The 16,726-nt window shown below is 41.9% G+C and overlaps 1 protein-coding gene across 5 annotated transcripts in view; it reads right to left on the reverse strand.

Annotated features, from left to right (window-relative positions):
* The window catches only part of PDZD2 (PDZ domain containing 2), a 325,800-nt gene that overhangs the window by 97,083 nt on the left and 211,991 nt on the right, over positions 1-16,726 (reverse strand). For all 5 annotated transcript variants that reach the window (XM_090037894.1, XM_090037897.1, XM_090037895.1 and 2 more), the window contains one exon: positions 1,285-1,699. In XM_090037894.1, the coding sequence (XP_089894020.1) occupies positions 1,285-1,699 (415 nt within the window). The remainder of the gene's footprint in view (positions 1-1,284; positions 1,700-16,726) is intronic.

The raw sequence follows: 16,726 nt of genomic DNA on the forward strand, positions 1-16,726 counted from the left end.
ATCTGGGAAGTAAGTACAAAATATACACTATTAACTCCAATTGTTGTCTGAACAAGAATCATACTCAAACCGTACATAGGCTCCATCTAAATGTTCAGTCCTTTTATAACCAAGCCTGATGGTATTTTTTTCAATATGAAAAACGAAGCTGTTTAGTTCCAGTTTTGCCATTAAGGCTTATGTTTTTTAAGGCTCAGAACAGTCAAACTTGCAGCTACAAAGGCTCAATTCAAGAACAAGCCAAGAATGAAATGCTTGCATGCTGTTTGCTACTCATGCCTAAGCATCACCATGGCTTCACAAGTGCAATCTGTTTCATGCTCAAATCAGCTTTGTGGCAACACCACCTTGGCCCCTCCGTCAAATCACTAGACTTTCCCCTTCACCACAGGTCAGCATGGGGGAAAAAAAAAAATATATACAGATACCCACTGCTCTATTTAACATTCATAAACTGGTGTACCAATTCTTTGCATGTAATACCATATTTACTTGAATATAAGATAAGATCGTCTCTCACTTAGCATGGGGAGAAAAAGCCCCTTATCTTATCACGTACAAGGAAACCTCACTAAACACATAGTCTATCAATAAACCGATGTCAAAAGCAGCATGTGCTCAGCAATGGAAACCAACTATGAAGCTGATTAAGTGCAGCCAACACTGAGCATGACTATAAAATACATGCCCACGTTGAGCAAACATGCTAATGGAAACCTACCACATGGATAAGTTAGTGAAGCCTATCTGAATAAGACATATGGGAATGCCCATTAAACACAGTCCCCCTCATCGCCAACTCTTTTTCAAATCACAGTGAGCCGCTACACTGCATTCATTATTACTTACTCTTCACTCCCCAAGCCGAGCTGCACCTTTCTTTCCCTTTTCCAATGATTTCTGTTTGTAGCAGTGCAAGGGGGACAAATTCAAGACAAGCCTGCAGTAATTAGATTCTATACCTGAAAAATTATAACAAATTTATAAATTTAACATATGTAGAATCTAATTATTTATGGGGGGGGTCATCAAATAACCAGGTCTGTCTTCTATTGGAGTAAATACAATACTTATCTCTAGTCCTTAGCCCTGAGGGAATGCATCCTACCAACCAGCAGAATTTGAGCTTGAGGAAAGAAGATTGCATAAGAAGTTTTTGGCCTTGTAGCCACTGCACTGAAATCAGTATTGCAGTTTCACATGAAACCCTCAATTTGCTTGAGCCAAACCTACTGCTTCTTTTTAAAAGCCCAGAACAAAACACTGAAAAAAAAGCAAACATACCTGTGTAGGCAGGTCACCTGCTCTGAAGTCTGGAATGCTGCCGTCGGAAAGACGAGACCTATACTGTCCTTTGGTTTGAAACTGTTCCTCCGTGCTGCTCTCCATCTCTGATGCCTCTGGCTGCGGAGCATCCATCTCCATGGGGGGGTAGTGTCCATTCTCATTCTCTGAGGTCTGGCTGCCTTTGCTTTCCTTGCCATCTTTACTGGCTGATGTTCTGGCAATGACCCCAAACTTTCTTGTGCGTTTCCCATTTTGAGTGGTTCTGTCACTCGGTTCTGAGGTAGGCTTTGCTTTGGGTTCACAGCTATTGCTGTTGTTGCCATTTGATGGAGGAAGAGGGGCTTTGCGCTTAATGCGACGCAACATGATCAGGTAGATGAAGCCGCCATTCCAGCACTGCTCAGCCAAGTAACTGCAAGGAAACGGACAAGTCTGCGTTATAAATACATCACTATAAAATTCACACTGACATACCAGCAACAGATATATATATATATATATATCTCTCTATCTCTCACTAGGTATTAATGCACCTTCCAATGCAATTCTTTGCCTAACTAAATTGTTACCAAATGCAAGAATATATTAAAATGCCTTGAGGCATCAACAAATAACCTCTTGATTTGCTATCAGACACTGTAAGATGCACAGACCCACCAAGGAATTCTGAGCTCCTGCTTCAAACAAAGCTATTTCATAGGCAAGCCTAAAATACTCCCCACTCTTCAAAATGCAGCTTGCATATGAATCAGGGAGGATGTGCTCAAAATGTGCGGCTTCAAAAACAGTGTGGAAACAGGCTAATCACACTTAAGCACATACAATGGCAGATAAATACCACTGAACTGGTCACCTTTCACAGTTCAAATCCTGGGGCAGGGCAAGAACACAGCAGAGGGCAAAAGAAAATGCAAATGGTTTCTCAATGGAAAGTAAAATTAAAAAAATATATAAAAATCTGCAGGCGTCAGCAGCCCGCATTGTATCTGCATCTGAACTGGAGCTTCCTCAGGGAGATAAATCTCCAGTTTTGGTTGATGTGCATGTGCCATAGGCCAAAGGACTGCTTGTGTAAGCAGGCTCAACTCCAACAGCTTCAGAAGAGAAAGGCATTCTGCAGTAATCTAGAACACATGCGTCTAGTCAATGGGAACAAGATGCACTTACCATTACAGGGCATGTTCTGGTCAAAGTATGTTAAATCTCAATGACCTATCCAAAGCAGTAGGAAACCCTCAGACTTTAAAGCGTTCTACATTAGATTGGTTTCCAAAACATCTGTGTGCTCGAGTAATCCTTTAAGTCATCATATTTACTCTTTGGTCAAAATACAATGACTTCCATGGAACTACCCATGAATTCAACTTTGATATATTCAGGGAAAACACGTGCCTTGATAAATTCCTTAAATGTTTGGGTTCCAAGCCAAGGGTGTAACCAACTGAGAATACAAATAGATGGGAATTTGTACTGAACAGGTTTATACGTATCCTTTCATGCTAATTTAGGTCCTATAATTGTTGTCTCCTTTGCTGGCAAAAGTAGAAAACAATTCCAAAAATATCAAGGGCACTTTCTCCAACTGCAATGCATGGTGTTTACTAAAGTATAGCAGTTGGTAAATGTGCAGCAATATCATGCTACTGGTACAGGGGATTAGATGGTAGTTGCGGAGGTAAAGCAGGACATCTTTGGACTAAATAATATAGCAGATGTGGTTGTGAGGGAAGGAGAATCAAGACAGGACTCTTCTCTGCCCCCTGAGTTCTCACTCCCCACTGGATCATACCAGATTTCCTACGCAGAGAGGAAGGCAGTCCCCAGGACTATCCATTCAGCACTTTTCACAGTTACTGTAGTCATTTCTGTTATTCAGAAAAGAATAAAACTAGCTTCTCTCCTCAATCAGCTACAAGCAGGTGACACAGCAAGAACCCATCCCAGTGCAAAAGTTTTTGATGGGAAGTTTTTGATGTTCAGTGGTCAGTCACACATATGTCTTCCTTGAATCCAAAGAAAATGGGGCCTGATGGGTCAGTTATAACTTTCCAAGAGGAGATGAGCTATTTTGATTACCAAGCTTTAAAAAAATAAAATAAAATTCTTCCAATCAACAGAAAAGGGGCAGTTTTTTCCAGAAACAATATGGTCTGCCTGTTTTTCACATTCATCTTTCAAGTTCAAATTTCAAGGCAGCCAGCAATGTTGATTAAAATTCATGACTCCTGCTTGCAGCAATACTATTGCACTCTGATCCATCACACATAGACGTGACAGAGCTGCTGCCTCTGAAGGAGGGAGACAGGAGAGGGACTCCCATCTCAAAGTTTAAGGAGCTGGTTCTGCCTACCATGATTTTCACATATGTGAATCTCTGTATTAAATCACCAAGGCATTTTTAAGCACTGGTAATCTACTGCATTCACTCAAGCACTAATGCACACACCATTTGAAATGAGAGAAACAAATCACCTTACAAATGTGACAAATAGTCATTTTATATGGGAAAACAAATCTACCATTTCATACCCTTTTCTGACATCTATTTTATTCTTAGCATGCAAAATAATCGAAAGGTTCATTTTATAAGTAACACCTGTCGATACAAGGACAGATTCTCAGCAGCTGTAAGTGGGCTAAAGCTTACCAATTTCACTGAAGCCACATTGATTTACTCCAGAATTCTCCGTGGCTCCTGTACTTAACTCACAAAACCTGCAGTAACTCACGTTTTGATGCTCACTCCAGGGTAGCTCCTAGCAGACAGTGCATTTCTATGAAAAATAAAAACATGCCAACACAAAAAAACAAAGGAGTATCTCTGAATGTCAACAACAACGCAAGCAGCTACATCACCTCTGGTGCTGATCTTGTCAGCTCTTTCAGGTAAAGGGAAACCCAGGTGCTGCAAAAACAGGTGTTGGTGATTGAGGAGGCGGCACTGTTCCCTCTGAGTCAGTGCCCAAGCTATGCTGGAAAGGCTGAACTGTTGGAAGTCAGCTCCCTTTCTGTGGACCTGTACAACCAAGCTTGTGACCACCTGTGGTCATTTAAATGCACCACCGCCCCTGCCAGGGTAGAGTTGTTAACCAGCAAGTTCTTGCCAAACTGCAATCCAGCTAACTCTTCAGTCTGCTTAGCTAGCTTCTTTTCCCTTCCAGTTTTGATTTCACTTTAGACTAAAAAAACTTCAGTGCTGGAAAGACAATAGACCGAGAACACAGCAAGACCAGAAGCACAAATACTTATACCTGAATTGATATCACTGGTCAACCAATGAGTCGCATCCATATCAAATAAATTTAAATCTGTCCATATCAAATAATCCATATCTTTCTAGTAAGAAGTAGAGTTTGGTTTTGCATTTAAAGGCTAGTTACACTATTAAGAATCTGTAGCAGCATTTATTACAAGGCTAACAAACTAAATGACATGAAATTAACTGGATTCAAACAGAATATATCAGATAAGTGAGGATCTGCACTGATTTTTAATTTGCACCTCTGTAAATCTAGGAGCATCCTTTGCCAGAAGGCAAGTGAGGGCTGGATTTAATAAACTATTTGTTCAGCTCCTACAATACAGAAACTTGCAAAGGCTAGACAAGATACTTTTCAGGGTTTCCAGAGTGCTTAAGCCAGACAGCCTTTTTATTGAGTCTGGCCCAGCAGAACATTCACAGGGGTTTCTAAAAATCCAAATACCAGATGGTTTTCAAACAAGCCAAGATGCAAGTTGCTACATTATTCTGCGTCTGTGTGCGGTATGTCTCAGCCCAGATTTGGAAGCATTAGCCTCTAGTGGAAAGGTATTTGTTTTTCAATTTTCTCTTCATCCCACAGCTTTGTTTGCTTGCATTTATTTTGGGGTTTTTTTAAAAAGTATAATGAGGTTTCAGTTCATCCATTTTACTGAGGAGAGGCAGGTATTGCCATTATAAAACAAAAAAGTTACCTTCTTTTGGTTAAGGGTGGATTCAAGTAAAATCTTTGACATTATAAAAAACTTAGCTTACTTGGCCAACCACTCCTGACACTTCTGAATCACTGCTGTAAAATCAGCACATGAATGGGTCCTAATACTACTGATCTTCAAGAATGTGAGCAATTTTACCAGCTCATAATAAAAAACTATGAATACTAGTTCCAGAAACAGAGCGTTTAACTAGAGCACTGCCTTACCCACACTTTCTGTAATAATGCTGACGTTCGCTAGTCTTTGCTGAAGGCCCTTAGCCCAGCTGAAAGGCTGCAACTCCCTTGCAAGAAGGAGGATGGCTCCCCAGCAGACCTGCAAGAGGACTTGTATCTGTACAGAAAGAAACTTCCTGGATCTCTCCCTTGCATGCAAAGGAAATTCATTATGGACCAGTTTGCAGTATTAATGAGGGACTGCAGACTCCTTGCTGAACTACATTTGACTACTATGTCATCTGCTTGCTTTAAGACATGGTTAACAATTATGAACAAAGCTCTACATCACCTTATGAGGCACTATTAAATGAAGATGCCAAGACTGCATTGCCAGATTTCCAGTCTCCTCTCCAACAGTAACTGCAGCAAAGCAACATATTTTAATAACCAGCTGGTAGGCAGACACTATTTTATTTCCATCTTTTAAAGAGATAAGTAAACTGAGGCAGAGAATGGTCATGCCAAAACTTATATTGGAAAGTAACATCAAAATCAGGAAGAAAACCCAGTGATGGACAATACTAAAAACTCAAAGAGATCACTTGCACAGAACAAGTGAACCCAAAACTTTGTTTTAACCACAAAAAATAGCACTGCACCTAGATTAGAAGATAGACGATTCACTGAGAAGTCTACTGTAAACCACTCCTGTCTCTGTGCTCTGAATTAATGCCAGTCAGGCCATTTTTCTCCTTTGATCTTCCTTAAGTATTAGCTATAGTTAGATATGAGCATAATGAAGATAGCCTAAAGGAGCTGAGGCAGATCTCCTCCTCCTCTCATAAGAAAAATCATCCATTTACTAAGATACAGAACCGTGAAAATTGGAGGAATAAAAAGTGCAAACCAATCCCTGTTGATGCATTTTGTCTGCTGGACAATGAACAAAGGAGTTGCAATACAGTTACCTTCCTTACCACACGCCCGCCTGTTTGACAGCAGTGTCCCTAGTTCAGGGGCAGGCAATTATTTCAGGTAAAGGGCTGCTTACTGAGTTTTGGCAAGCCAACCAGGGCCGCATGACAGCCAGCCGGGGCAGATAAATATTAATTTTCTAAATTGTTTAGGGGCCCCACAGGCCAGATAAAGTGGCCTGGCAGGCTGCATCCAGCCTGTGGGCTCCACTTTGCCCACCTCTTCCCTAGCTAGTGGTACTTAAGGGTACATAATATTCTCTTTCCATCAAAATTATATAGGGAACTTGCATCCTCTTGCTTCTGTGACTATTGTGTTTACAACTGCCAACTCCCATTTCTCCCCTATACCACTGAGCTGACTGTTGCAATTATATAAACCAATACATTTGCTGAGCTTATTCCATATTTGCTGGCATGTGTGAAGTGTCAGACTCAGAAATGGTATTTTAGGATAAAGTAAACAGAAAAAATTCCCAGACTTGACAAAAACATGTTGCAATGAACTGTCTCATCACATTTGTTGAAACTGTGCAATGACACTTTGACAAACAGAAGTGGGCAGATTGAGCCATCAGAGGACCAAAGGCGGCCTGGCAGCCGTAAAAAAACATCTGGGTTTCTTGTGTAAAAACAAAATATTTTAAAGCATGTTTATTTTCTAATAATAGTGCTACTTTGCATTGATAGTATTAATACTATTTTACATTGCTATAGAGCCTTTTACACTGATAGATCACAACATGGTTTACAAACCGCATATCAGCTCTGACACCCAGCCAGTAGTGTACTGAGCATATTTCACAACCATGAACAAGGAGAGAAGTATTTAGCAAAAGAGATTGTGTTTAAAACCTCTACCCAAAGTGCCAGGGGACTTGCAATGTCCATCACAGACAGGACACTAAATTTATACTCTCCTCTTAAAGACTGGTTCAGTTAACTACTTGAAATTAAATATGATCTACTTTGAAAGGCTGAGTGAAGCTTGACCAGATTCAAACTTGTGATGTCAGGGATATACTTTAAGCTGAAAATCAACAGATCATCTCTCTCTAACAGGCAAAATTATCTAACTCTGCCTTCAGGTAAATCTAGGCAAACAGCTCTGATGGCAGCTAAATACCGTCTGATTGAGCGAGAGTCTCTACAGCAAATCCTAAACGCAGAAGACGCTGGAGCTGTGCCAATGAACAGCAACTGAGGTTCCAGCCCATTGAGAGCTTGGTTTGGCAGACACAACACGAACCCTTTCTAGGCTCTTTCCTCCAGGACAAAGTCTTTGCGTCTTAGGGCAGAGATTCAAGTCGTCCTTAAATTATGCTGCAACGTGAGGGAGTCGGTTCAGAGCAGTCCTGATCTCTGAAAGATGTACACAGGCTTGGCTGAATGGAGGAGCAGACTGAGGTTATTTGAGTTCTACCAGAATCAGCCTGAGACACCCCCACTCCTAGACCAGCACCATCTTTTTAGGCCCCTACTTACAATTTCCCATCTCTGTAGCCTCCCCCTGTGCAGTCCAAATATTAGTTCACACTGACAGACACCAATACAAACCCTCCAGTGAACCTGGCCCCTTCACAAATTTATTCTGGTAAAAAACAAGCTAACACACACCAAGCACAAGAACAATCCAGGTGGTTTCCAGCTCAATGGCCCAACAAGCCCTTTCCTGTCTTCGATTGTACATGTGATAACACATGGAACAACGAGGATTGAAATGTTCTCTACCTGCGTTAAACAACAATAGAAAAAAAAGGTAGAAACAACATGAGAAAAATCAGTCAAGCAGCCAAGCTGCTCTAAAAATATCCATCAAGTTAATTCAAATGGCCTTAGGTAGGTAACAGGGCTCCTGCCTCTTTTTGATGGTAAGCAATTTTGAGCCTATGATTTCTTGCCAAGAATAAGCAACACTCCCACAGTTACATCAGCTGCAGTTCACAAAATAATATTGGTTTTCTGGATAACCAATGCCTGAGCACTGGGGAAACAAAACTATACATTTAAAGTTGACTTTATATCTTTGTGGCAGTTTTTTCATCAGTAGCTTTATAAAAAGGGATGGGTTAGGAGAATGAGAAGAGAACTACTGTATTTTGAGAGCATGGATGGGCTTATGGTTAGGGCTGTAGTTTAGCATAGAGATCTGGGTTTGATTCCCTGCTCTACCACAAATTTCCTCCAAGGCCTGCAGCAAATCTCTTGGTTCCTCATCTGCAACGTGCTGATAAGAGCAATTCTCTCTCTCTTTCCGAATTATGATCATGAAGACAGCAAAGCACAGATGACTGGTAGTGCATGCATGGGGGTGCACATGCTCCCCCGATGGGGCCTGTGTTCCCCTGACAGCTGACACCAATGATGTTGGCAGGGCTGGTGCCCCCCTCCCCCAACAGGGATGCTGCCGTTGGCAGCTTCTGCGAGTGCCCCCCAGATTCAGGACGCACCAGTCACTCATGCAGCAAAGTACTCTGGCGCTCCAAAAATGGGGGAAGTTGTATATAAAGGAGACTTTTTTGTTTCAACTGGAACACCAGTTATAAAACTGATCATACATGCTGGAGGATCTGAAATCTGAATGGGCATTCTTTTAAAGTCAGAGTCAATCACAAACAGTAAAGTACTTTATGGATCACAGTTGTGATAAGGAAAACAGTAAGGGTTACTAAAGTTAAACTAATGCAAAGAGAATAAAGGGTAGTTCTTCCCTGTTCTTTTCATTGCAAAAATATTTTTGGAAGAGTATTCAATGCTTATAAGAAGGTGCCAAGATAAGCCCTGGAGCCATATGCTAAACCCAGACAGCACAAGGAACAGCAGCATGCACCTCTTCTACACTGCCTGGACAGGGAAGGACTGCCTCAGGAGAAAGATGGCAGCTTTCAAGCCTAGACAGCCCCTGGCAATGCTGACAAAGGAGTTGATTTTGATGGCCATGGATTATGTAAAGCCAACACCTAGTGCGATTCCTTGGGGATAGGATTGCCAGTTTGCTTCACATAAACATTTAATGATTCACTAATTTAACCATGACAGAGTGGAGAAATGATTTATTACGTGAATTGTAACACTGACTCTTCAGCCTGGAAAAGTGCAGGCTCAGGGGTGATCTGGTGGCCACCTATAACTTTATCAGGGGTGCTTACCAGGATCTGGGGGAACATGTGTTCACCAGAGCGTCCCAAGGGATGATAAGGTCAAAAGGTCACAAACTCCTCCAGGACTATTTCAGGATGGACATAAGGAAGAACTTTTTTACTGTCCGAGCCCCCAAGGTTTGGAATAGACTGCTGCCGGAGGTGGTTCAAGCACCTACATTGAACACCTTCAAGAGACATCTGGATGTTTACCTTCCTGGGATCCTATGATCCCTGCTGACTTCCTGCCCCTGGGGCGGGGTGCTGGACTTGATGATCTTCCAAGGTCCCTTTCAGCCCTAATGTCTACGAAATCTATATTACTAAGGTGCGTGGGTACAACAGCTACAGAGGAGAGGGCTGCAACCCACAAAAGCATAACAGCACCTATCACTGCACCTGAAAGCACCGGGGACGTAGACTCTCACTGCTTCTTGGGGTCAGACCCCACAGAAAGACAGCAGCAAGAGGAAGAGAAGCTGTTTTATTAAGCATGGGGGGCACACAGCAGTGAAAACTAATTCAGTCAAACCATCAGAGGGTCTGGTCTGCCAGTTCAGCTCTTAGCAGTAAGCATCCATGTAGCTGACAGCATGTACATTGCCTGTGATTTTCAGTTACCAAGATACTAAGGAATTTAAAATAGCCAGCCATTGGTTTACTGTGGTAGAAGCACCATTTTTGCTGTAACAGGCTGAAAGAGGATTAAGCTACAATAAAGTACAGTCACCTCCCTGCATGCTTTGTAACTGTTGGTTTAATTTGTTCTCTGCTTTCATAGTTGTTTCCCACCCTCCAGAGAATAAACCAAAACTCAGCTAATAATAGCTTGTCATCCAGGCTATATAAAGGCCAAAGTCCTTTTGTTTGGCAAATCCCATGCAGTTTGATTTCATTTCTGCCCTGTTTTTCCCACAAGGTTTTGAAATAGTAAGAGGCCAGATCCTGCTGAGTGCCTAACCCAGGATGTGGGCCAACTTTAATGACTCCAAACCCCCTGTGCAGCACCTGAGCTGGTCACCTCCTGACGGTTTCACAGGTATTTGCAGTCCTGCCTTCTGCACAGACCTAGAATTACCTCAGCCTGAGCAGCTGTGCATTTAGGGCAAGATCCAAAAATCATTTGCATGCCTAAATGGCAAGGTAGGCAGAACTTAACTGTCAAAGACCAAGAGAGCTACTCACAACATTTCATCCAAACTGCTCAGGTATTATGACTGCTGATGACAGACCACTGCAAACACTGCTGCTGAGCAGGCCCAAAACTTCAGCCACCTAGGCTGAGGCACCACAATACTCGGCTGTCTCCTGCCCAAGGCTACCTGAGATTCACAAGTGAGGCCTAAATCCCATGTGGGGCTTCAGGCATACTCCTGAGCCTGCCCGCTTCATATAATCAACACAGGAGTTCAACACCGCAGGCATGGGGAACATATCTCAATCTGTTCTAGGGACCTGGACACAGGATACGCTTGGACATCATATATACCCGTTCTGTACACTGATGTAAATAAACCAGGATCGAGGCAAATAGCTATTTTTGGGTAGCTACTCGTCATAAGTATTGTTACAGTGCCTCATCGCTATGAGACAGGGAAGCAAGGAACAGCTCGTTTGCATTGAACAAACAGTTATCATGGGATGGCACCTAGCACTTCTTGCCTCAGTTTTGCTCTTGCTTTTTTCCTCAGGGTAAGTCTACAGGGTATCCACGCAAGTTACACCAGGGATGCAGTTGTCTGTCAGCTCCTTGTTTCTATTGGTGTAAAGGCGCATTACTGTGATGTAAATATATGCCACTCACTCAAGCCCTAGCCTATAACCTGGTGGTTAAAGCACTCTCCCACAAAGGGAGAGATGTGAGTTTAAACCACCTCAGCCTGAGAGGAGCTTTGCACCCAGGTCTTCTACTTCCTGCGCGAGCGCTCGATGTAAAAGATCTCCCCCATCATCATTACCTCCTCCACTGGCCTCATTTTAAGAGAGACGAGACCTGCTCTCTTTCCAAGAGTACTCATAGGCACTTACCCTCAAGAAAAGGGATTCAAGTGCACTCCCTCAGGAGACTGAGGACTTGTCTGGTTGCACGTCCCAGCAGTGAGGGGCCTAACTAGGTTCTGCCCAGTGCCACCCCCTACTTCTTGCCCCCAGCATGCACAGACACACACGCTCCAGGGCAATACTTCAAATTCAAAATTCAGAGCAGGCACAGAAGGATGCATCTGCAAGGGCCTTGACATACTTCACGTTTGGACAGCATCACGTGCTCATGGATGGAGCATCCTTCGGCCCATTGGTGTAGACAAGCCCCAAGCTGCAAAAAAGGGACAGGATTGCAGTTATACTGAAATGCTCAGCTTTTCTGATTGGCTAGCTCAGGACGGCTTACATTGTTCACTGGTGTGCTGGATGTTTTGAAGGGCTTAAGTGCCTAGACACTGTCTACTCTGGGGCTTCAATACCAGCGTGAAGGCCAGTTGCCTAATGTGGAAGCCCTCAAGTCATGCACTAGCCCAAGATGCTCGAGTGCTGTGTCCCCTCTAGGCCTTCACCATCAAATCTACCAAACTTTCCTGTATCTGCTACAGTCAAATAAGTGTTGTTATTCACAACCTCATCAATACTCTGTATACATATCCAAAGGGCTGTCACAGGAAAAACATGGATTTGTTGCCTCTCATTGTACCAAGAGCCATGCAAGATAAACTGATCTTTACACGACGCAATTAGTTCAAGTATAAACCATTTTTATCAGCTCCGTAATGTACAAACTATTTTTCCTTCTCCATTTACTAACCATGCATCTCAAATGTCTCTAATTTGACTCCTTTGCTTTCAAAGGAAGGGAACGCAGGGCTCCGATTTGAGCAGGGGCAGTGTAGCTGGATGTTTCATACACTTGTCACTGCAGTGAAAACAAAGGAAAAGGCACAAAAACGGAGAGGAAAAGTCTGAGTTCCCCACCATTAACAGAGCTTGTGATGGCATCCACCCCACCTCCAACCGATGAGGATTAGCTCTCATTTTAGTTCTATATCCATAACTCTTCTGAGGACAAAGCTGAATTGGAGCTGGGGGGTAGATTTGCCAAAGAAGCATTCAGGCAGTTAATTCCAGGCATGACTTTCCATTTCACAAAGATCACAAGAGCCAAACCAGTAAACAGCACCTGTTTTCACAGAGTATAATACAATACATGTGCAGTAAAAAGACAAATAAGCACCTATTTACTCTCTACATTAATTACTGGTACAGAATTAGTCACATTACAGCAAAGCACTCAGATTGTTTCTTACTGGGCACGTCTACACATCGCTGTATGGTGCTGTTGCTGTGACACCATGCTTTAGTACTTCCATTTAGAAAGCACAGCACACTATGGGTGGTTACTGCGCCATGCACATGGCGCACAGTTTTATTTTGCCACTATGTCGCTGTAGCGCTATACCAAGGGAGTGTACTGCTACCGCAGCGTGGCTGGTGATCATGTGTAGACCCATGTGATCACTACATCACTGTTTTATATATAAATAAATATTATACATACACATAATAATACACACACACACACACACACAATCTTTCTTCATAAAAGAAATTGCCAAGGCTTATGAAGATTTTTAAGTGAAAGGAGGCCATTCAAATATTGATTTGAGCTTATTTTGCAGATTGTTTGTATTGAGAGTTACTTTTGGGAAAACTTTTACCACACAGTGGAAAAAATAACTAATTTCCTGTCCCAGTTCTTAATACTGGTGTGTGCAAGAATCTGTTTGAACGCAAATAGCCAAACTTCCTGAGAGTCTTGTCCCCTGTGTGATTAGGTGTCTTATGAATTTATGTTGTTTTATTTTAACATGATTTTATCAAGCTTTTAACAGTATACGGTCATTACTAAATTGTCTTCCCCCTATAGCCCTAATTTCACATAATCTTGAAAATTAAAAGAAAAAAAAGCTGATTTAAAAAATAAAAAGAAATGCTTAAAAACAAAGATCGATTTTTAGCCATTTAAATTATTTAAAAAAAAACCCTGAATCTTGCCAAGCCTACTTGTAAGCAATAAGATCCTCATTTAGCCTAAATTTTATATCTTCACTGTTGAATTATTATGGCAAATGGCCAGACAGAAAAATGTCTCTCAGATTTAGCTATTAGATCAGCAACTAAGTTTAGCAGTTATACTTTTTCATTAAAAAAAAAAATCACTGCAACATACTTTTTGGCAAAGCCAAGCTCACTTAGAATAATCCCAAAAGTACCCTCTCTCCACCACTGTGGGAAAGGTTTTGACTATCTGTTGATAGTGGAAGACAGTGTGCCCAAAATTTTCAAAGTTGTTGCACAGGACTCTCTCTCTCTTGGGGTGGGGGGTAGAATAAATTAGTTACCATTTTTTAAATCATTTGGTTTTTTTCAGAATTCAGCTGCATTTCTAAAAGCCAGATTAACAGCCAGGGAGAGTCCAAAGTGCAGGAGCTACAATATGAGTTGAGGACACACAATGATGAAAAAGGCTCCAATATGCTTCAAAATGATCCTGGATGGACCATTTTCAGGAAGAAGAGGATCATTCATTCTCCACACTCCCCTCAACTAAGGACTTACTCTATCATGCCACAAGAAGGGGGTTTGGGACAGAAACCACTCATCCAGTGCCGTCAAATCTCACAATTGTATCACTAACCTTACAATACCGGGTGCTATCTTAAACCCTCTGCTCCTGGAGGCAAATGATATGGGGAGAATCGTTGTTCTCATTTAAAAACACTGCCTAGCCATTAGGGTTGCAGAATAAAGTTTGAAACTAACTCAACTGCACCCTAGACACCAGGAGGAAAGAAAAAACAGCTTTAAAAAAACCCTTTTAAGTCTCCTCATTTTTAAACCAAATCTCATTATGGGAGAATAGGGGAGAAGTGCCTGACTGAACTCTTGGAATTGACAGTAAGGCTTATTTCACTTCAGCCTGCAAACAGCCATCAAATGGTTCAATTTTCTACTGCTATCATCATGGATTATATTTGACCAGGTTAAATAGCTCTTTATCCCATCACGAATCCCAGAGTGACTCATGCTTCATTTAACCTTCAATAGTTTTGTAAAGAACACTTCTGGCTTTTCAGGACTACTGCTTGGGGTGAGACTTGGTTTAGCTATTTAACAGTGCAACTTTGTTCTAGGCCATTGCAGTATGCAGTTATCTGTGCATAAAATATACAGCAAATCAAGTGAGTGAACTGCTTTCACTGCTGAATACAGACCTGTTGAACCATGATTCCTTTGCACGCTGTGACAAGTTCCTACCCACTCCGATCCAATCCGCATCACCACCACTCTTACTCAGTAGTTTCTGTCAACGACACCAAGCCTTCTCTCTCTCATTTCCTAAACTAGATCCTAGATACATTTCAATTTGGCAAGCACAGAAGACTTGCCTTATCTCACCCAACTAAACTGAAACAGTTTTCGTATGTACTCATCTTTAAGCTATTCTTTTACAGACGCTTCCGAGAAACAAACACTCCACATTCAAGTGTGGTGTATTACACTAATTTTCTTTTTCTCCAGACAGGCTTATTATCTTAAATTGAGCTTGACAGTTTCAGTTAGCACAGCTCAAGTGTGAATTAACTCAGCAGTTCTCAGTCGCCTTGATAAACCCAGCCAGCTTGCCAACATAACAGGCAGCACCCAATGGCTCCCAGCAGTTGTGCCAGCACGGCAGTGCTCTGAGACTCAGTACAGCAATTCACCAAAAAGAGCTCTATTTTAGGGGAACAGAGAAAAAAAGGAGGCAAAATGGGCTGTCTCTGATCCCAGCTCATGCCATCACCAGCCGGTGGTCCCCACTGAGACAAAAGCCATGTTCTACTACCCGCTAATGCAGTTAAATCCTGGAGCTCTCTTTCCCAAAGTGCTGAAGGGTCAGACTTTAAACCTTGGCACTGATGAGCAGTTCCTATAGTTTGCCCATATTAGAATATGATTTTGACTTTTTACTTTAGAATCATCATCTAGAAAATTATTTTTGAAAAAATTCTGAATCAAAAGGCAGGTATATAGGTTGCAAATCCAAATGCTCCAAAGTTAATCCCAACAGTGGCATGGACAAAACTAATTTCCTCACTGCCCTTGCATGTGTGTGACATGAAAGCTTTTTAAATAATGCAACCACTGCCTATTTTTTTCCACAGAACACCTCATACACTGCTTTTGATGGAGGCAAAAAGTGACAGACTTAAGGTTGCACAAAGAACAATGAATCTAGTATTTCCTAACTTTTGCATGACTTTGCAACCCAACTGTTTTGTCCCACCCACACACAAGCATGGAAATGCAAACTTCAAAAAGCCAGTACTGGAATTATTTGCAAACTAAGCTTGGATGCTAGTACTTTTTATATAGCATATTTTTAATATGATACAATGTAGTCAACAATTCCAGTAGTACAAGTTACATGGCTATGGCTCAGGAAACATCCTTCAAAATCTTCAAAAATGGCAGCTAGACCAATTAACCCTGACAGCCAAAAAAAGCAAGCACAGTAGCAGTGTGATATTTTTGAGAGCATGAGAGACAACATGACTTTCACCTGTCACATCTGTTCATGTCACACATTTGTCCCAACAACAACAAGGCTGTTTCCCAAACTGCTACTGCGGACTGCCAGGGTTTACAATGATTTGTTCTCATCTTCATCCAATTCAGCTGGCCAAAGTGGCCACGCTGGACACTATCATTGCCGTGGGCTAGTATATACCTCAGATACCATCAGGCATTCAAAATCTGAGCACAAAGTGAAAAAAAAAACAAAAAAAACAACTTTAAATGGTTTTCAGTTTAAAATAATTACATTTCTTTTAGCTGTGGGAATCCCAACAGCCTTTCCCTCCTACCACCCAGTTCTTCATTCACTGAATGAAATCGAATCACAAAAAGTTATGGTTGGAAGGGACCTCAGGAGGTCATCTAGTCCAACCCTCTGCTCAAAGCAGGACCATCCCCACCTAGATCATCCCAGCCAAGGCTATGTCTAGCCAGGTCTTAAAAACATCCAAGGATGGAGCTTCCACCACCTCTCTGGGTAACCTGTTCCAGTGTTTTACTACCCTCTTGTGAGAAAATTCTTCCTAATATCTAACCTAAACTTCCCTTGCTGCAACTTGAAACCATTGCTCCTTGTTCTGTC

The sequence above is a fragment of the Crocodylus siamensis genome, chromosome 3 (genome assembly GCF_052110815.1).
Source record: "Crocodylus siamensis isolate JL-2025a chromosome 3, ASM5211081v1, whole genome shotgun sequence".
Lineage (NCBI taxonomy): Eukaryota > Metazoa > Chordata > Crocodylia > Crocodylidae > Crocodylus > Crocodylus siamensis.